The sequence below is a fragment of the Rhinolophus ferrumequinum genome, chromosome 24, assembly GCF_004115265.2.
Source record: "Rhinolophus ferrumequinum isolate MPI-CBG mRhiFer1 chromosome 24, mRhiFer1_v1.p, whole genome shotgun sequence".
Classification (NCBI taxonomy): domain Eukaryota; kingdom Metazoa; phylum Chordata; class Mammalia; order Chiroptera; family Rhinolophidae; genus Rhinolophus; species Rhinolophus ferrumequinum.
In genome coordinates this window covers 31,642,973-31,664,683 of record NC_046307.1, presented here as the reverse complement: position 1 = coordinate 31,664,683, position 21,711 = coordinate 31,642,973, and the positions used below count along the sequence as shown (strand labels likewise).

The following is a 21,711-nucleotide window of genomic DNA, read 5'->3' as shown; positions in this document are numbered from 1 at the left end:
TTTGTTTTAGATCAACGATGTTAATATGACATGCTGACCCGTAATCATCTTCCAAGGATTGCTCTTGGCAAGAATCAGGGAATTAATTGTTCTCCATTTTACAGCTGAACGTTGGCAGCCTGTAGGAAGACGTCCACGGGAGTTGAAGCAACAGTTACGTAGGTTTTTTTAACTAAAAGACACTCGAATACAACAGGAACCATGTCTAATAACAGCATCACTTCTTTTAGGTGAATTCCATCCCGGCAACATTGATAACCGAAAATAAAATGGCTAACTTGGTGCTTCATTTGTATTAAATGATGACTTTATATGATACACGTATGGTCCAGCTGCAGTTCATTAGGTTTCCCAAAGACACAGCAAAGAATAGCAATTCAGGACATCACAAAAACTGCTATGGAAGACATCAAACTACAGAAAACTGCGTATGCAGCTCATAAAGCAGGAAGAGATTCATGATCTAAGCCTATACAATCAATAAAAGTAGGGTGTTCCATTTTAAGATGGTGGATGAAATGCAGACATCAAATTTCATTTCCTCCCAAAACCCCAGTGAGAAATATTTTTTTAAAACACTTCTTAAAATAACAAGAAAAACCGGAAAGCAGAGAAGAGTAACAAAATTTTGTAAGCTGGAGAGCAAAGGGGACTCATGGTGAAAGGATTTCACCAACCCCCAAAAGCTGAATTGTAACCAGTGGTTAGGATCACTGAGAACCAAATTAATTTACTGTGAAAATCCTCCACAGGCTCAGGCCCATCTACCTCTACATCTTGGATGAAAGTGAAGGGAAAGAGAAAAGAGAAATGAGTGAAATTCGATTCCCAGATGCCCTTCCCAACACCTCCAGATCACGGAGCTTCTACCCTCTGGACAGACTAACACAGATGATTTCTGGATTGGAAGGTGGGAGATGGGTGAGATACGGGCAGATTGAGGATGAAGGTCCTGCATAGGAACGGAATAGATACACCCTTAACCCGATGACTCCATGGGCAGATTACAAGGAACAGGCTTACTCGTTTTGGGCGGCGCGTTCAACATCGACACTGAGGGATAAGACCTGAACAAAGGAAGGCAGAAGTCAGTCTAAGAACATGAGGTGGAAGCCTGATGGGATTGGGCAGCAATTCCCATTCCCAAAGAGCAAAATGACTTTTACATGAGCCTCAGAAAGTGACTGCATTTTCCATGTCCTTGTGTTACCAGGTGGTTTAGTCATGACGCTGCTTGACATGGAACATTACACATTTGGAGGTTTCTAGTAGGGGCTATGAAAACGGGGAGAATAAGTGAACACAGGAAAGGTTAATGTCAATTTCAGGATCTCTGAACAGTGTGGGAACTCGAACATAATCTAGCAAGGAATGCAAAACAGCTCACCCTTTATCTGGGGACTAGGTCTACTGGATGAATAGCACTTTTAAGTACTGTGTTTCCCCGAAAATAGGACCTTGCCGGACAATCAACTCTAATGCGTCTTTTGGAACAGAAATTAATATAAGACCCGGTCTTAGTTTACTATAAGACAGGGGCTTAATTACTATATTATAGTAAAATAAATTATTTTACTATAAAAGACTGGGTCTTATATTACATAATTTCTGCTCCAGAAGACGCATTAGAGCTGATTGTCTGGCTAGGTCTTATTTTCAGGGTAACACCGTAAGAGTGCCCATGATATAAAAGTTACGCATGGATCTAAAAATGGCTCTCTCCATCACCGAATCTGGTATCTCTAAGGTGCAATGAACCTTAGTAGGAAGAGGCTGCCACGAGTGCTGCCAGCCCCCAGGATGATGACCCTTCCGGATCCCTCCATTTCCAGCCTCTCAATAGCCTAACGGCATGACTGAGGGCTGAGGTGCTTAGCAAATTCATCCCTCTAGCTATACTTTGTGATAAACTTCCACCTGATACACACCCTAATAGCTTAACAGTACAGACCTCAGGCTTTTTCTCCCAATCAGCCACAAGACAGACCACTGGCAGTCAGAACTCTGCCCTCCACACAGGGGACTGGAAGACCCTTTTCTGAAGAATCCAACCTGAAAAACCTAAAAATAATGACATTTGGGGTTTCCCCAACTAGAAGGGACCGCTCACACTGTCCTAGAATAGTTGTCCTCGTTTGTGATGAGGACCTCAGCCCCTCAATCATGCCATTAGGCTATTGAGAGGCTGGAGATGGAGGGGCCGGAAGGGTCATCATCCTGGGGGCTGGCAGCACTCGTGGCAGCCTCTTCCTACTAACGTTCATTGCACCTTAGAGATACCAGATTCGGTGATGGAGACAACCATTTTTAGATCCATGCGTAACTTTTATACCATGGGCACTCTTACCGTGTTACCCTGAAAATAAGACCTAGCCAGACAATCAGCTCTAATGCATCTTCTGGAGCAGAAATTATATAAGACCCAGTCTTTTATAGTAAAATAATTTATTTTACTATAATATAGTAATTAAGCCCCTGTCTTACAGTAAAATAAGACCGGGTCTTACATTAATTGCTCCCAGGGAACATTTGATGATGTCTAGACACATTTTTGATTGTCATGACCGGAGAGGTGTGGCTGGTATCTCGTTGAGAAGTAGTCAAGGACACTGTTAAGCATCTTACAACGTCCGGGTCAGCCCGTCTACACACCGATACTCAGCAATTCCAATTAGCCTTGTTTTAGTATATCACTCTCAATCACGGTCAGACAGCCTAAGATTACCAGACAGCGCAGCAGAGCTTCCAACAGAAAACAGACCAAGCACAAACAAACAAAAGCAGTTTGGAGGAAACAGGTATCTTGAAGCAAAAACAAACAAACAAACAAAAAAACTTGTCAGGAACAAGTGGTTGAATCGTATTCGATCCCGATTTGATTCTTTTCGCTATATATAACTGCCTTCAAGTCAGAAAATTCCCTTAACCTATAGACTTGACTTAAAACCTACTGTCATGGTTACTGCTAACGATATGATCGGGCCCATCTAGTCACTGGCATCAGGGCTGGGGTCACGGATGCTCAGTGGGCTCGTGGAGGCCTGGGTGACGAGGGACTTGACGTCATCAGAATGATTCTTATTGAGGACTTGACCAAGTGAGTGAAGGAGCTACAAAGATGGAAAGAGAGAAGTTAAAATAAACCTTATGGAGCAATACCAGAATTGCTGATATCGATGTGAATTTATGGTTTCCTTCATGATGAGGTGTCAAAAATGTCAAGACCATGAAAGCACTGAGGAACTGTTCCAGGCCGAAGCTAATGCAAGATGATAAATGCCATGAATAATCCTAGATTTTAAAAACTTATGAAGGACATTACTGGGACAACTGATGAACTGTGAATAGGGTCTGTGGATTAGATGATAGTGTTGTGTATCAATGTTAACTTCTGAATTTTGACGGTTATATTATGGGTGTATGTGGAAGTGTGTTATTTTTGGAAAATAGACACAAGTTTATATATAATTAAGTGGGTGATTAGGTATCATGGCTGCAACTTGTTTTTAAATGGTTCAGGGGAAAAATACTGTATCATGTGTATATAAAATGAGAAACAAAATGATAGGATAAATGTAGCTAAATGTTGACAATTAGGGAAACTGGAAGGGAAAATACACGCATTCTCTACGCTATTATGGCAACTTTTCTGTAAGACTGAAATGTCAAAATGTAAAAAAAAAAGAACACGGACATTGTTTATAACTAATATAGAACAAATTCCAAGGCATATTAAATGGAAAAAAAAAGTGCAGAAAAATGTGTATTATGCTCATGTTCCTTTGTGGAAATAAAGGGGCGGGATTGTGAGTGTATTCTTATATACGCAGAGTACCTCTAGAAACATACCAGAATCTGATCTATACCAGTTTCTTCCACAGTTGGAAAATAGGTGGCTAGAGGAGAAGGATGAAAAATAGGTTTTTACTCTCTGAAAATCTGAATTGTGTACTACATGAAATGAAGTAACTTGAAAAAACAAAAAACAAAACCCAGAATGCTTCAATTCAGTGGTTGCCAAATACAAGTGCCAGGCTGGCTGCTGTAAAATAGAAGCATCTAGGGAACATTTAAACCTAGATGAGCAGGCATCAATTCCAGAAATTCTATTTCAGTGAATCCAGGGTAGGGCTCAGGTATCAGTAAAATTTCCCTAGTTAATTACAAAACATAGCATGGTTTAGGAATTGTTGCTTTAACCAAATCACCCAAATCTGATCCTCTCTAAACCCAAAATTCTAAGTAGATGAGGAAATTAGAAATACTTTCTGTTCAATGAGAGATTAAGATCATAACGTAGGGCAAGAATAACCCACAAGTGAAATCAGAAAACCTAAACCAGGGGGAGGGGTGGTGTGGATCGGGCGGGGACAGGAGGGGGCGGAGTGGGGACGCGCAGCGGGAGGGCTGCGCAGATGAGGCTGGCCCCAGCGCGCGCTGCCCGTCAGTCACCCTGCTCTGCAGCCACTTGCACCAGGAGTAGCCCAAGGTGGCGGCACGGCAGTCTCTGCATGTCCGTGGCCATGAGACAGACGTTCAACCAGTTTCTGCACAAGAACTGCATGACCGACCTCTTGGCCAACCTGGAGGCCAAGACCGCCGTGAACCGAAGCTACATCGTGCTCGGTGTCATGGGGCTGGTGGCCTTGCACCTGGTGTTCGGTTGTGGAGCCTCTGTCCTCAGCAACCTGACAGGATTTGGCTTCCCAGCCTGCATCTCAAAGCCATACCGAGTCCCAACGAAGATGACACCCCGTGCCTGACCTACCGGGTAGGGTATGGTGTGTGCAGCATTGCTGAATTCTTCTCTGACCACTGCCTGTCATGGTTCCACTTCTACATGCTGACATGCAGCTTCCTGCCGTGGTGCATGGGCCCCAACCCCTCCAACGGGGCGGAACTGCTCTACAGGTGCATCATCCCTCCTTTCTTCCTGAAGCAAGAGTCCCAGGTAGACAATGTGGTGAATCACCTGAAGGTCAAAGCCAAAGAGACTGCAGATGCCATCACTAAAGAAGCTAAGAAAGCTGCCATGAATTTACTGGGTGAAAAAAAGAGCACTAAAGCACTGATGGATGAAACCTTCCTGCCCTCTCTGTATCTTCCTATTAGAGCTTGATGTTGTATTAGGGACTGGTATAATCATTTTAATAATGTTGCTTTGGAAACATTTTTTGATATAGTAAAAAAAGGAATGTGTTGTAAAAAAACAAAAAAACAAAACAAAGAAAATTTGAAACCCGAGTTTGCACTGACCCCTGAATAGAAGCCAAGTCATGTAAGTCACTCTACCTTTGCGCTTTCTTCTTAAGGACCAAAGATACTGTTGAGGCTAAGGTCACCTGAGTATTACTTAGTACAGACAATACAGTCAAATACTCTGCATTCTTCAGAAGGAACATTCTGTGTAAATATATAACAAGATTACATAGTTACTTAGTTTTAGTTAAAAAACAATCAGCTGACACAAGTAGATACAATATCTGTAAAATTTTAGATCTCCAATGGTACGTTCACCTGTGTTCATTTTATTATTTTGTTTTATATCTTAATGTCAACTATATTCTCTCGTATGCCTGTTACATTAAAACAACAAAACAACAATTAGTTTAGATGGTTAGTCCTTACATTTAAAAAGACAAGTCAATACAAGAAAACTAAGCATGACCATGCCAGCAGTACGTATTTATTGTTATTCATGAATAGTCAAAATACTTACAAGGCCCATTATTATTAATCACACATATGAAATATCACTTTGTAACGTGGAGTGAAAAGGACACTTTTATATATATTTAAAAAATACATACACACATGCTCTCTGTCAAGTGCCCACTGCTACAAAAGCAGGAGGCATCAAGCTGCAGGAGCTCCAATATACATAACGTTGAAATATCTCAAGCATAAAAATTGTACTTAAGTTGCAAAAATAAAGTTTCTTTCTTCAAACATTTTGACCTGCGCTCAAGCAAAGCAAATCATGATCACCATTGATTTTCATACTATTTAATACACTTTAAAACAAAAAGGTCAACAGTTGCAAAAGTCCTAAAAATGAAGAGGTTATAGAAATGAATAATGTATCGCATCCCGCCACCCCCCAAAGAAAGTCTACAGCAGATGTTTCATCCTGGCTCATTTAAGAATCATCATCTCCTACACTCAGAGCCAGAACCAACAAAAGGATGAAAAGAAACATGACTTCAAACAAGGCATTATTGACCGTAGTTTTTTACACAATTTCACTAGTGCAAGGGCATCATTTACCTGAAAGATCATGAGTCACAATTAAAGAGCACGCATACAAAACTATTTCCTTTTTTCTTTAAAAAGTGCCACATACTATATTTATCATTACAAAAAAAGACAAGACATACACTAATGAAAGACCGTTTGTCTCCATCTCTTATCAATGAGGAAAGGCCAGAGTGATTCTTTGATTCCAATTCGAAATGGTGTTCGCTGGCCAATGCCCATGGTCTCTAATTTGGAGCAGTCAAGCTGAGCATTTCTTGGACGTTGTGCTCCTAAGACAGGGCTGTCAGTTATCTTTAAAGAAAAATAAAAGCAAAATATCAAAAATAAATGGAAAGCTACATGTTCAGGTTTTACATTCTCTACTTCATTTTTTTTTTTTTTTTACCTCAGTGTAAGAAATCGGATTTGATCCCTGGAAAAATAAAGAAAAAGTCTGCCACAATCAAGACAATACTTCTTCTATAAACTACACCAATACTTATGGACTTCTTTATCATACATGATAATTTAGAGAAAAATAACAATATAAACTGAGAAGATACAAGCGATGTCCACTTTGATTACTACCTAAAAATAAAGTTACCAATACTTCCAAAGCAACATGAAAATGGTAGTGATACACACTTCCGTGATGGTTCTGGACTTTCGAAAGGGGAGGGTTTAAATGATGTGTGTACTTACAGGTCTTAAGTGACTGCTGGGGAGGTTGAAAGCATCTGCAATCGCACACGCCATTTCATACTTTGTCATCTGTTCGTTGCCAGACCAATGAAAAGTTCCTTTAATTGATGGATCCTAACAAGAACACACAAATTCAAAATAGTTTCAACTTTTTGAGTTGAATGAAATGGTAGGTCTGACAAGAAAGGTAATTTAAAATGTCCAAAAAAGAAATGCATCTCTCCTTTCTGGAATGTTCTCCACAAGAAATCTAAAATAGAATCCCTATAAGTAATCCCAGCTAAACATAAAAAGCAATTTCTGGAATTTAGCCTTGAGAATGTTTTTAAATGAAAATATAAATGACTCCCATTTTACTTAGTGGGAATCCTAAAAATGATTACAGATTTTATGGAAACACAGCCCAATTTAATGAGTATTTCTAATTATAGTAAGAAGCTAAAAACAAAACTTAAGAACCATTTTTCAAGATGAGCTAATTAGTCATAACATCCTTAAATACTGACAGTACATATTCAAGATATATATATACAAATTTTTATGTATTAAATACAGTCATATATTTTATATTCTAAAATAAATGTCTCTGATCTTTCTTTTTATGAATATTCTATTTAGCTCCAACTTTTTCAAAAGTTTAAAATTAACTCCTATTCAGCTATCTAAAAAAAAAAAAAACAACAACACATTATTCTCAAGATGGCTGAAATTATTAATACCTATGTGGATTCTTCTTTGACATTACGTAGGTTTTACGAGTACCTTCTTAAAAAACTTCAGATTACTGTTACCCAAAATAAAAATACAAATGTTCAGTCATATTGTAATAAAACAATGATAAATGGTGTCTGCAGTATTTGAGAAATGAATGTAAACACAAGAATATGATATTTTTATTATCCACATATACAGCCTCCTATCTGTAAACTATTTTTGTCTGGTCTTGTAGTTTAAAAAAAAAAAGGACTTTAATTTTCATTCATTAACAGGATTTTCCCTGTGATGGAAGTTAGGACATCTTCCTTCCCAAGATTCTCACCAGCATCCTCTTCTCTGCTAGCTGACGACACACGGTGGCTACGTCTTTGACATGTGTGGGGAATCTCTGCTGCCAGTGGTCCATGTTTGCTGACTTGTTGCTGAACTGCACTTTATCAAACATAACAGTCACGGCACTTTCTTCAAGCTTTTCGACTTCTCCATACAGAACAGGAATTCTCAAAACAGCAGCTCCTAGAAATGAAGCAGGTAATATTTTAAAGCTGACTGGTTCTTTAATAACTATGTATGGTGCTAGGAGGGTACTACACTTATTGGGGGGGGGAACTTCTTAAGTTATATAATGTCTAACAACTGTTGTATACTTGAAACTAATATAATATTGAATGTCAACTGTAATTGAAAAAAAAAAGCAAAACCTAACTGGTTCTTAAGTCTTGATGTAAGATGAAAATATGTGGATTTAAACAATATCGTAGTAGAAAACTTGCAAGATACCAAAATGACACAGCTCACCTATAATGATGCCCATTTAACAAATGTGATCCTGAATGGTTTTAAATATTCTCTCATTTAGGGTATTTTTATATATAATATCTTCATCATTATGATGATTACAACTAAATGCGATGAGTGATCCTTGATTGGATCCTAGATAAAGAGTGAAATGTAATAAAGGGCATTATTGGGACAATTGGGAAAATCCCTATAAAGACTGTATATTATAGTGCAGTAATGTTAAATTTCCTGAGTGTGATAACTGCATTGTAAAGAACATCCTTGTTAGAAGATACACGATGAAGAATCTGGGGATTAAATCCAATAATTCTTAATGAGTTCAGAAAAAAAAAATTTATATGTATAAAACACATGTGGCAAAACATTAACAATTAGTGAATCCATATAAAGGGTATGTGAGTATTCACCACATAATTCTTGAAATCATTAATTAAAGAATTATGGGGCGGCCCTTTAGTTCAGTTGGTTAGAGCGTGGTCCTCTTAGCAACAGGTTGCCAGTTCAATACCTGCATGGGCCACTGTGAGCTGCGCCCTCCACAGCTAGAATGAAATAACTACTTGACTTGGAGCTTATAGGTCCTGGAAAAACACACTTAAATAAACAAAAATTTTAAAAAAACCAAAAGATTTATGAGGTATTTTAATTTTATGTTGGTCCCTACTGAGGGGTTACAACAGACCTTTTTAATTAAATTAAATTAGTGGATAACTGTATGTAAGTATGTATTCAAGGATAATTTCTGCAGGATAATTCATAATAGGAAAAAAGCCGAAAAACAGAATGTCTATTAATATGATATCTATACCAAGGGATGCTTCTCAAGGACACAGTACAGTCTTAGGCAGTAGTTTTAGTGCAGGGGATCGTTAAATCAAGTATTATGCAGCCACCGATAGGAAAAAGACACCCAAGAGATGGCTCCGTATGTACTGAAATGCAAGTATGTGGGGGGAAAACAGATCACAAAACAACACACATATATTTTCAAAAAAAATCACAAAAGGCACTTTCATACGTAACCAAATTTGGTGCTTCTCTCTGAGGTAGCATTATAAAAGAACTTACACTATTTACAATTTTGTAATTTTTTTAAATTTTTTTTCAAGGAGGTTATACCTTTTATAACCAGCACATATACATGTATGTCTATATGTATGTATAGACAAATACATATAGGGAAAAAAGAGAAGCCACATAAATAACAAAATACCTCAATCTAAGGGAATTATATTGACCAATTTTTTGAAATTAGATCACATAAACGATATTTATGTATACACTGATAGCAGAAGAAAGTCTTGAAGGATTCATAAATTTTTCAAGATTTCTAAAATTCTTAATTTTCTTTTTTATTAACTGCATGCTCTAATTTTTCTCCAATGATTTGTGATCCTTGATTAATTTAATATATATATATATATAAACACACACACATATACACATATACTTGGGGTGCCAAAAAAATGCATACACATTTTAGAGATGCTATCTATGTAGTATTACTTTTCGAAGTTGAATTATGGTAGCAATGTGTATGTAGTATGACGCTTGCTCAAAGGATGGCATTAATCAAATGAATGCTAGCATCACCATGCGACAGGCAGGACAAAGAAAATGGCGGAAGCACAGTTGTTCGAGGAGCACAAGACCATTTTGAACTGGTATTTGAAAATCGAGAACATTCTCCTGACTTAACACGCCTTGACTTTGACTTCTACCTATGGGGGACCTTAAAGGATGTGGTGTACTGTAGAAAATCGGCTACACTGGCAATACTTCGGGAAGAAACTGAAGTGGCATGTGCAGAGATACAAGTAGACATTTTGGTCAACGTTGCTCAAGCAGTAGTTTGCCATAATCAGAAGTGTCTGGGCGCAGATGGTAACCACTTTGAGCACCTCTTGTCATTGCAGAAGTCAAACGTGACTTGTATTCATCTTTTGTTATTGGTATATATTGAGTCTTACCATTTGAATACAGTTTTTTCCTTTCTTAAAATGTGTATACGTTTCTTTGGGCACCCTCTGTACGTACATACATATGTATATATGTATGTATGTACGTGTATTAAAAAATAAACAAAAATGAATCCTCAAAAACAATCAGGAGCTGAAGAGATTGCTCTTTCTTACCTAAATTGTTCTGCAGGACAGCCTTTTCTCCTTCTAATTTTGTTTTGCCATACAGATTTAGGGGACTTGGTATGTCTTCCTCTCTGTAAGGAGGATTTGTTCCATCAAATACATAATCTGAGCTAATATAGATTAGAAAGGCTCCAATTGCAGCTACAAAACAAGACAGAAAAGAATCTCTTAAATTAGTATTTGACATTACTCTTTACTCTTCACTGGAATTGATGTAATGGCTTATTCATCATATATAAAAACAAATGTCTTATGAGCAATCCACAAAACTTTAATCTTTACAAACTCAGAGATCATTTAATATTTCATAAAGATTTTATACAGTCATCATTACCTGCTTCCTTTGCTAAATTCCCAGAAGCGTCCACATTAAGTTGAGCCGCAGCATCTGGATGATTTTCTACAACATCTGGCCTTCTCTCTGCTGCACAATGTACTATGACATGGGGCTGGAAGTTAAGTATTGATTTTTAACCCAAAAAGGAATATAACAGGAACTGAAGCCTTCCAACAGTAAATTAATTTGTAGAAAAATGTTAAGTTGACATTCCATCGAATCACTGTAATTTTTGAGGTAGTTTTCCCACGTTTCCCTTTTTCAAGGTTCCAACTTCCTTTAAAAGGAAAGAGCCACTGAGTAAGCCCTAGGCAAAACCAGACAACCCTTTAGGTCAACAGCTCTAGTTCTCAATCAAAATAAGCTTCATCCCCTCATTTGGATGGGAGAAAAGAGCTATCATTTGTGTGATTAATATGATGTGTAATTAATATGACCTAAATAGTAAGAAATCTGTTAAAGAAAAAGGAATACCAATTGCAAATCAAATTCATAAATTCAAATCTTAGACCAATCATTTAAAGAAAATCAACTGTCTATAAAAATTATATTCCCAGTTGAGCATTTCTATGTCGCCTATATACTAGGCACTGTGCAAAGAGCAAGGATTTCATAATCAAGTGGAAAAGACAAATATGTGAAACGACTGTTGGACTATATTGTGACAGACGTGAAGATAGAGGAATGCAGAGGGTCCTCTGGAGAGAAGAGGCACCTATTTCTCAGAAGAGCTGAGCCAGAGCTAATATTTGGGACAATCACGGACAGGACAGGCAAGGCTATGTTGTACCCACATACCAAATGTCCCCCTCAACAACTCACTACTTGAGGGAGCACGATCGTAGCTGTTTTCAAACTTGAATGTGCACAGTCTGGGGTGCTTCTTAAAATGTAGAGTCCTGGGTCCCACCACCGACTTACTGAATTAAAATCTCTGGGAAAGAGAGGCCGAAGAACAAGTTGCCCAAAAGATTCTGATGCAAGTGTTAGTTGGAACACATTTTTAGAAAGAACCTGCACGCTCCATTTAATTAGAGGTGGAACAAAACCTATTTTTTTCTGTGGTACTATGACCACGGCCAACAAGTTATTTAACCTCTCTAAGCCTCTGTCATCTCTAAAATGGAGATGATGTTATCTATTTGTAAGGTTTACAGGTAATATTAAAAGAACAGTTGCACAGGAAGTGGTACTTACAAGAGTACTTCATAAACATAAGCTTTTTATAAAATGCTTCGTATTTCTGTCTTTTGCCAACACGTCTCAATCTAATCTTCTCAAGGATTGCATACACTGTGCCATGCTAAAAAAAAGTGCACTGGATATTGCTACCTAATACGTTAGAGCTTAAGTACAGTAACTTCCTTGAGAGCAACACTTTCTATATCTTCTAGATGATTCTTAATATAGTTCACAGGTGTGTTAAAATACACTAAACCATACCTGAAAATCATAAATGATGTGATGAACTGCATCAGAATCCAACAGATTAACCTGTTCAAACTTTGGTCTTGCTCTCCTAAAACCACATCCAAAGGCATGCCAATTATTCTGCTGAAATTCTTTGTACACAGCTCTGCCAAGAAGCCCAGTGGCACCAGTAACCAGGACCCGCCTGTTGGGGACGTTAACTTCCTCCTAAAGGGTAAAGAGAGGAGAAAAAGGATTATTTACTGTGTTGCTATTGTGAAACATAAAAAAATTCCTTGCACACCACAATTAAAAGGAACTACTATTTAGGAAACAGTTTAAGTTGTATTTGCAAGGCATAGTTTCTCAAATTTCCCTTCTTTCCAAGATGAGTAACACCAATTTCCTCCCAGATTCTTGAATAAAGTCAACATTTGCTATTAAAAAAACAGAAGTTTTATTAAATTTTATCCTCTTGAAGACTTATTATTTCAAGTGTTGCTATAGTCATCTAATTCTGAACTGTCAAAAACTTTAAATATGCACACAATAACCAAAGATCTTTCTTTTTCAGTCCTTACTCAGCAGGATAACTTAGCAGACTACGTACACATTTACAAAAAAGAAAAGGCCACCAAAATCAGGTATTTTTATCATAGGAAAAACCTGAAATGAAAGAGACAGCATAAAGGTTTTCTAAAATATTTTTTTCTTTAGTTCAACCAGTTTCAAGACATTTTAAAAGTTATAGGAAAATTCATCTAGACTCTGTTGCCAAAACTCCACTCTAAGTGAAGACTTATGAAAACAAGGATTTCGGCCAGCAAAATATTTTCTTTGAATTTTGGCAAGAAAACAACTCTACAAAGACTGAATTGTGAAGAGGCAAAAACATGCCAAGTCTAGCACAGATACACTCAGAAAAATTTACACAGGATAAATACCATAAAGATCTCCAGGAAAATACTATTTAGAGCTATGATTCGGTCTCTTCTATTTCTCACGGTTTACGTCACTCTAAGAAGCAAAGAACTAGACAGCAGTTCTTAGGTCAGTGGTTCTCAGGATCCAGGATATGGATCAGAAATGTCTGGAAGGCTCTCAGATAATATGCATTTCTAACAAGTGTGGTGAATTCCAGGAAAGTGCAACACTTTCTTAAAGATCAATTTATCTTTCAAACAAGCCAAAAAATTGCCATCTACCTTTCTAAAAGTGACATCTTTCCCTTTTTCCCCCTTAAAAAGGAAAATTAGAAAAAAGTCAAAGAACAAGCATTATGCAAGATACAAAGGTTACTACAGTAGGTTAAGATTCCTGCATACTTCACTGAGTCTGTGAAACACTGTTTCCTCTTTTTAACATCTCGGTTAAATGAATGAAATACATGAAATGTGTCAGTTTGGCAGTGTTTTCTGCTTTTCAGTGCATCTTTAAATAAGGGCCCAGATGACCTTATAATCAAGAGCTTCTTAGACGTGATGCAATACAGTATTGTTACAAGCACAGCAAGGCATTTTAGGAAATATAATGCACTTAACTTTAAAAAAGGATGGGAGATGCATGGAAAAAATACAACCTTACATCCTTACACCCTGGGAAATGTGGTCAGATGTCAATGCTCGAGAATTTTCTTTATTCAAAGAGCAAAGATCTGAAATGCAAGCACTTTTCTGAAACAGAAATGATTCCAAACAATGTTATATTTGAAAACTATCAAGTGTTATATAAACCTATTACCATATCTTCTGATCATAATCATTCCTTTTGATCATAAAAATAGCCTTGTTAAGCAGGGCAGATATATTTCCAAAGTGAGGAACCTGAAGTGTAGAGATGTTAAAAGTTTTGCCCACTGTAAAAGGGAAAAGGTTATGATAAGAATTTAGGTCTTCTTGCTTCTATGGTCCAGCCAAATACATTCTAAACTTTGTCTCAATCTTTTGAACTTGTATTTGGAATCATGAGAATTAAGTTTTATCTGCTCTGTCACCAACTGTGGTACTGAGAAGTTACTCCATCTCTACTGATCTTATATTATAAATGAAGCATTTGGACAAGATGACAAGGATATTCCAGCTTTCCAGTTCTACAATTCTAACATTTTCCATATTATCCTTACCACAAAGGGATCTGAAGAGCGTGAATTTACCTACATAAAGTAACTTTTACTCTTTTCACATATTCTGTCTAGAGACTCAATGAGTTTCTGTCACAGTATAGGAACCAAAAGATTTTTCCATTTCAATTACAAGTGTATTGGTGGTTGGCAAATAAAATGTGCATCACTCTGAAATTAAAAGATGCCAAACAAAAATAACTCTTCTATTTGTGAGTTTCTATATAAACAGAACCTTACCTAAGCTTTTTAAAGCATACTGTTTTGTTTGTTTTATTTTTAAAAGAAATAGTCCTCTGAAAATTACCTGGGACCATTACTCTACAAATTTAGTTCTGCAAAACTGAGGAATGTCCAAACACCCTAAGGAACTCAGAATGGAAGACTAAAAAGTTGTTTAGTTAATCCAAACCACAAGAAAGAGTTGAAAATATTCTGTCTGCCTGAAAAGTCTACTTTCTCAATTTTTATTACCTTACAGGTAAATTCTATCAAACAGCGCTTTAAGTTACTCTGAACATATTTGCCTCTTACTGTATAAACTCTTTAGATGTACAAAATTCAGTAACTTCAGGTGACCAGATTTACAGACACCAAGACATTTCTTGAAAAATTAAACAAATATAAATAAATGTAGAACTACCACTCTTCTTATGCAAATCAACTCAAATAAACAGTATACGTAATGAAAGATAAATGACACCTTCAGAATGATCCAAAACAATACTCTGGGATTTCTAATTTAGCATACTTGCATTAAAAATATCCTAGAACAAGTAGGGTGAAACATCACTAATATCTAAAGAGAGATCTTCATAAACGTTAGTAGTAAATATAACAATACTTTGCTATTTTTAAGACATCTTAAATTTAGTGAAGTTTTTAACTGATCCTCACAACGTTCCTGTCAAGGCAGATCTTTGAGTAGACATTCCTGGACTTTAAAAAAAACTTTTTAAGATCCCATGACTACTTAGATGACACTGGTCTAACTCCTACTGTCACCCTATTGTATGCCCCAGCCAGTATTATTTTTAAAAAACCACTACTCTGTTTCTCTTAACATAAACTATAAGACAGCCCTCATTCTCACAAGTGAGTTTTCATTCTATACATGTTTTGAGAGGAGCAAATACATGCCAAGCTTCTTGGTTGTACCCTTTGTAATAAAGGAAAACCCATTTTCATTAGGCTCCTGAACTCCTACTGTGAAACTTGAGTTTTATATACGCACATACACATACCAATATGTATGTATACATGTAAGCTAAAATAGGTAACAAGTACTCGGCACTATTTGGGGTACATAAGAACAATATAAAGGTTTAAACAGCCAATCTATTCTAATTTTACCCTCAAAACCCCAAAGTTACTTGTAATCACTGTACACTCTACATTTTGCAGGTGAAAAAATTTTGCATTACCAAAAGCTGCCACCTCCTATTATACCCACAGGGCATATTGGTCGGGATATTACCAGTCTTCTCATCCCCATGCTAGATATTGAAGAAAACCAAAATTTTGCTACCCTGAAGCTGCTTTGAGGATATAGATTTTCAGCTGTTTAAGACACAAGACTCAGAGAACCTTTGAGCCTCTCCCCCTTTCCTGCCCAAGAGATTCAGACAGAAAAACCTATGCTGGGAAGGGAGCCTTGGCTTACTTAAGAATTTTTACCCTACAATTAGTCAGGAAGACTCCAAGCCTATTAGCTAGATACGTCCCACTGTTCCTGAGTTGCCCAACAAGAATTTTCCTATCATGTACGTTCAGCTATTCCTGAACTATCTGCACATGACTCATTTTCACTTCTGAAATCTAAAACCCCATCCCATCCCTTTTCTCCTTTGTCCAGAATGTCGTATATACTCAATGTTGCCTCGCTATCTTTGAAATTTTCATGCTTATGTGAATTCCCCATGAGTATGTATTGGATATTTGACTTTCCTGTTAATCTGTTAATTTGTTTAGCCCAGCTGGAAAAATTTAGACAGTGGAGTAAATGTATTCTTTTAAACGCGACAGAATATTCTGTTGACTGATGAATGCTGGGAGGGCTGGAATAGAATAGAGGGGGAGTCTTTCCCAAACATAGTAGTAGCCTTCCTTTATGCAAACTGCATACTAGTTCAAAGTCCCAGAAAAAGAGACCTGCATTTGCATCCTAGGTCCAAACAGTACTGAATGAACTTGGGCCACGGACTTACCCTCTAAGCCTCAATTTCCTCATCTGTAAAATGGAGGAAAAACAATCTCGTAGTGACTAAGATTACAGTAAATAACGTATGTACGATGCATAACGTAGTTTTAGTATTTTGTATAAACTAAGAGATGAGTAAGTTGTCGTCTCCAATACTGTTAGTATTTCTGAAAAGCCACCTTTCCCCCTTCTACCTAAGAGATACAAACAGATGAGATCGAGGGATACGAACACGGATTTAGAAAAAATTAAGAAAAAAATCAAAACTGACAACAGCTCTGAAAACCCCTCTTCATTCCCAAAAGGGGAAACTGGACACTCAAAAAGTGAAACCCGATCTACTCGATTTCCTGTCGCAGAGGCAGGAAAAGACTAACGGGTGTGTGCCGAGGTAAACAAACTCAATGGCGCCGCCCAGGTCTCCCAGGGCTGGAAGGTGGCACTGAGCAGACTCGGCGCCAGAAGCTCCAACTCAGGGATGATGCGCCAGGAAAACAACTCGAACCCCTGAGACCTGGGTCGTCTCCCTCTGCAGCCCTGGTTCCCACGAGACCCCCGGGACGACTCCTTCACCTCCACCAGCCGGCAGCTCCCGGGAACGAAGTGGATGGAGAGTTCTTTCTCCCGCCCCACCATCTCCGCGGTCTTCACGCGGCCGCCTCGGCGACCGCCACTTCCTCCAGTCGAGGACCGCAGCGGGCCGCAGCTCCGTCGCCCTCGGCTCGCTTCCTATAGGTCCAGGCCGGTCCCCGCTCACCGCTTCCGGCTTCCGCCGCCAAGGTCGCGCCTGTTGATTGGACACTTCCGCCAATGCCCCCCCCCAAAAGGGGGCGGTGTGCTCAGGTTGCTTTCAGCCCACGCGCCAAGTCTTAAAGGGATACACAAAACAAAGGCTTCGGCCTTAAGCGGGGCACACAAGTTTTGTTTTGAGGGGTTTGTTTATGCGCTTTTTTTTTTTTCCTTGACTAAGGAAGGATTGAATTGGATCGCCTGGAAATTCAAATTTGCACACTGGGCTCAGCGCATAAGAATCAAGTGGACATGTAATATATAAACTGGGATAAAACATAAGTCATGGGGCGTGAGGAGAGGGAGAAAGTACAATAGACATGTATCTCTAGAGCATTAGAAGTGTTTTTGAGAGATTTAGAAAGAGACAACGAATACAAATAAAAGTGTTGGTATCTGAGTCATTAACATCTCTAGAACCAATTTGTCTTTCTGGGATGCTAAAAAGTAGTGTGTGAAATTCCAAAGATGCCAAACTATTTTGAACTAGTTAAAAATAAAACAGGAGGGGCAGGTACAGGAATGGGGGATGAATTATTTGGGTGCCTCTTCAAAATGCATATTCTCAGACTTTATCAATAATTATAGAATGAGAATCTGTGGTAGTAGAGCCAGGGACTCTACATTTTAGTGGATTTAACAGTCAGAACACCCTTGGAGCAGCACCGCCTTCAGGGCTGCAGCTCGGGCTGCACCAGCCTAGTCTCCACAACAACAGAAAGCTGAAGAAGGAACCAAGGGGTGAAAGTTATGCTGGACCACTTCTATACTGTTTTTTTTTTTTTTTTTTTTTTTTTTTTTTTTTTTTAAGTAACAAATCAGATTCAGCCTTAAGTGCTGAGATCAACCTAACACGCGACTGATTTCCCTTTCACTTCAAAACTGCAAATTCCCACGCCAGCCAGGATGCCTGTGAAACTTATTCAGAAAATAAATGCATACATACATACGTACATACATACGTACATAAAACAGCATAAACCGTGTAGGGTTCGCCAGTTTTTCCCGGAACAGTTTGAGTGTTCTTCTCCAGACACACAGGAGACCAAGACCTAAAAGTGGCCCACAAACGTGACTGCTCTTGGATCTGTCTAAAAAGACCTCATTTTCAAAATCCTTTTTGGTACAATCTTAGAGCTAAAGCCTGAGTGGCCTTTTAAAAAGTTTTTCCATGTCTGAGTCTCAAGACGTTCCTACCCAACCCCCAACAACTCATTCCTTATTTATGTAAACATAAAGTTTCTTTGGAACAGTAATGAGAGCCCAAGGCCCCTCGCTTTCCGATTTTTGTTTTAATCCAGGTTATTACTGTTAATCAGTTTAATATTATTTAGAAAGTCCTTGGAAGGACTGCCCCATCCCTAAACATGCGTGATCTGCAGACAACAAAGAAAAGGGGGGATGGGAATAGGGGAGAATATTCAAGAGCCTCTGAATTCTCCTCTCTTTAAGAACTGGGTTGTTGTTGTTGTTGTTTTGTTTTTTTTTTAAGTCTCCAATTGCAACATGTGACGCAATCTAATCTTTCTTGGGAAAAAGAAAAATTAAGTACTGAATGTGAAGAAGATTTAAGGACATGCACATACAATTAACATATTGTTTCTCAGAGCAGCACTGTCTAGAGTGAGAAACTAAAAGAGTTACTTGCCTACATTTGAGAATCTGGTTTGATACTTGGCAGGTAAAACTTGGGTATAGTTCTAGGGGCACAAAGAGGAAAGTTTCCATGTGAATAAGAAGGCCATCTTTATACAAACAACATCCAAATTAAGTGCTCTGGTTAAGTCTATAAATTTAAAGAGAGCAACCTGGAGCTAAACGTTAACATTAGCAGATTCAATTCATGCCAAGACAAAGAAAGGCTAGATAACAGGCTGCAGATAAAAAGTCTTATTTATACAGAATCTTCACCTACATCATTGCATTTAATCTGGTAAATGAAACTGCTGTTCTACATTTTATTTTTGTCAATTAATGAGACTTAGCTGAGTTCTCCATACAGGGTCAATAATTAAAATTGGCTTATTCTTTCACATCTCAAAGTTATATGTTTTAAAGAAATGAATGACACCCATTTCCGGTGTGTTTTTTTTGCACACCCTTTCAGCTTTTAGCAGACGTTCACTGGATGCTTTTAAAGAAACTCTAACTTCAGAATGCTTCATCTCCTGAACCGCTAGTTCTTACCTGTTCCATGTTCTCCGGCATTTCAGGCATGGTTCCAAAATTGTCTCAGGAAAACAGATTTGGGATGAATCTCAGCCCCTGCCTCCTTTGGCTGGGTCTTTGTTCTCCCTGCAGTGAGCGCAGGCACGGAAAACGTGAGCGCCAGCTTTACTCGACCTTTGAAATTAGCATTTTGATGCCAATCCCAGAATCTCGTGCAGTTTTCTACATTGCAGTAAACTGGCAGCTGATTCCCTGTGGCAGACTTGAAAATACCCAATGAGAAGTTTCATTTTTAATTGCCAGACAAGTCAAGGTCCTTTGGCAAAACCGTTAGGGGAAACACCTTATTTTTAAGAAACAAACAAAAAACCTTACTGTGAAGACTTGTTGCAATTTTCTCTTGCAGAAGAAAAGCAGGAGCCAGTGGTTATAAAGCATGGAGACCACGCAATCGATTCCTGTTCTGAAATATTTTATTCCGTTACACCTTATTACCACAGAACCTTCAGTAAATTAGTGAAGTTCTCCAGTGCTTCCCCCTGCGGTGCTTTCTAATTAACTATTTCAAAGGTAGTAAATGGCAGGTGGTAACAGCGTGCAGAAATTAAAATGCAACAGGCTATTTCCATTAAGACTGTCTTGCCCTGTGTGTGAGAAAACTGCAGGTGACATAACCCTAAATTTGGCCAAGCACTAAGGACTTTTAGATCAGTGATTCCTAAATCTGCCTGCACCACAGAACCTATGAAACAAATTCATTCTGTAGGGGTGAAGCCCAGCAATATTATTTTTAACCATTTCAAGGGTGATGGAAATTTAAATTTTGTACCACTGCTCTGGATTATGGCTTTATAACAATTTAACAATAACAACAAAATTGCCATTCAGGTAGAGCTAAAAAAAAAAACAAACAAAAAACTCTATATACTATCCACTTAGATTGCATAGCACATGGTAAACTCTATATGGCTTGCAGAATCTATGATTAATGAAGAACTTATACATATTTTTTAACTGATAAATTAAAATGCAACAAAATTTAAGATTTCTGTTCACCAAAAGATAATATTAAGGAAATAAAAACACAGACTGGAAAAAAATAATCTCTATACATATGTCTGCAAAGGATTTATATTCAAAATATTTAAAGAACTAAAATTCAATAATCTTAAATCATTTTTAAAATGGACATAAGTTTTGGGCAGATACTTCACAAAGTGAAGACATAGAACGGCCGATAATCACATAAAAATGTTAGCTAGGGCCAGGGTCTCAAGGTCTAGGTGGTTCTTACTAAATGCTGTTGCTAAATGTTAAAATGTGGCACAGTATTTTTGCACACAAAGCTCCAGCCCGGTGAACGTGACATGAACCAAATCAGATAGGTTTAGCCAACTGCGGAAAAAAAAAGAAATGAACATATAATTGACCAAAAAGTGTATATAAGCAATGGCTAAGCCTCCCTTCAGGGAGAAAGAGCTTTGGAGAAAGATGCTCAACAACAGGGAAATGTACTCGTAAATGACAATCACATTAAAATACCGTTATATATCTAACAGAATGGCTAAAATTAAAAAGACTGAGACTCTCATATGATAACAAGCATTTTGAGCAACTAGAATCTAGAATGCTCATTGATTGCTAGTGGCAGTATAACATAATACAACCACCTTAGACAACTAGCAGTTTATGATAAAGTAAACATACACCTACTGATAGGCACAGCTGGGAAGACCAAAATTGGTCTATTAGAATTTGTTTGTCATGTTTGAGCTGCAGGAGGTCAGGTTTGAAAAGACCATAACCTCTCCGAGCAAAAAGGGGTATGGAGTTTTATAGGAGGGGGTAAACGAGGCTGGTCCCCTTCAATACTTCAGGGTCTTTTCGTTCCTTTGTCTCTCATAATAAAGGGTTTCGGGGCATGACTATGCCTTCCTGCTCCACATCCTGGCTCCCATGCCACAATCCAGAATGCCCAGGCCCAGTTGATCATAAGCCCCTAGGAGACAAACTCAAGTCAGCAGGTGCAAGGCACAAAGCAAGACAAGATGGCTTCTAGGCTAAGATGGTTTCTCCAGGTCTA

General features: G+C 38.1%; 2 protein-coding genes across 5 annotated transcripts; one reads left to right on the top strand and one right to left on the bottom strand.

Moving 5' to 3' along the window:
- Nucleotides 1–2,481: 2,481 nt before the first annotated feature.
- On the top strand, nt 2,482–6,365 carry LOC117016712 (receptor expression-enhancing protein 5-like). The gene is given in 2 exon segments (XM_033096297.1): nt 2,482–4,716; nt 4,719–6,365. Coding segments are annotated over 2 exon segments (702 nt in total). The 5' UTR covers nt 2,482–4,415; the 3' UTR covers nt 5,120–6,365.
- On the bottom strand, nt 5,659–19,998 carry MAT2B (methionine adenosyltransferase 2B). Of its 4 annotated transcripts, none has more exons than XM_033096296.1 (8): nt 19,647–19,998; nt 12,385–12,579; nt 11,764–11,875; nt 10,939–11,053; nt 10,593–10,745; nt 7,979–8,172; nt 6,940–7,053; nt 5,659–6,549 (listed from the first exon to the last, which is right to left on the bottom strand). In XM_033096296.1, exons 2-8 carry the CDS (start codon nt 12,480–12,482, stop codon nt 6,379–6,381), a joined length of 957 nt encoding a protein of 318 aa, XP_032952187.1. In that variant the 5' UTR covers nt 12,483–12,579; nt 19,647–19,998; the 3' UTR covers nt 5,659–6,378. The 4 variants fall into 4 exon arrangements, with proteins under 4 accessions (XP_032952187.1, XP_032952185.1, XP_032952184.1 ...); XM_033096294.1 differs by lacking the exon at nt 19,647–19,998 and adding an exon at nt 17,244–17,402; XM_033096293.1 differs by lacking the exon at nt 11,764–11,875 and having other exon boundaries at nt 19,647–19,992.
- Nucleotides 19,999–21,711: the final 1,713 nt, after the last annotated feature.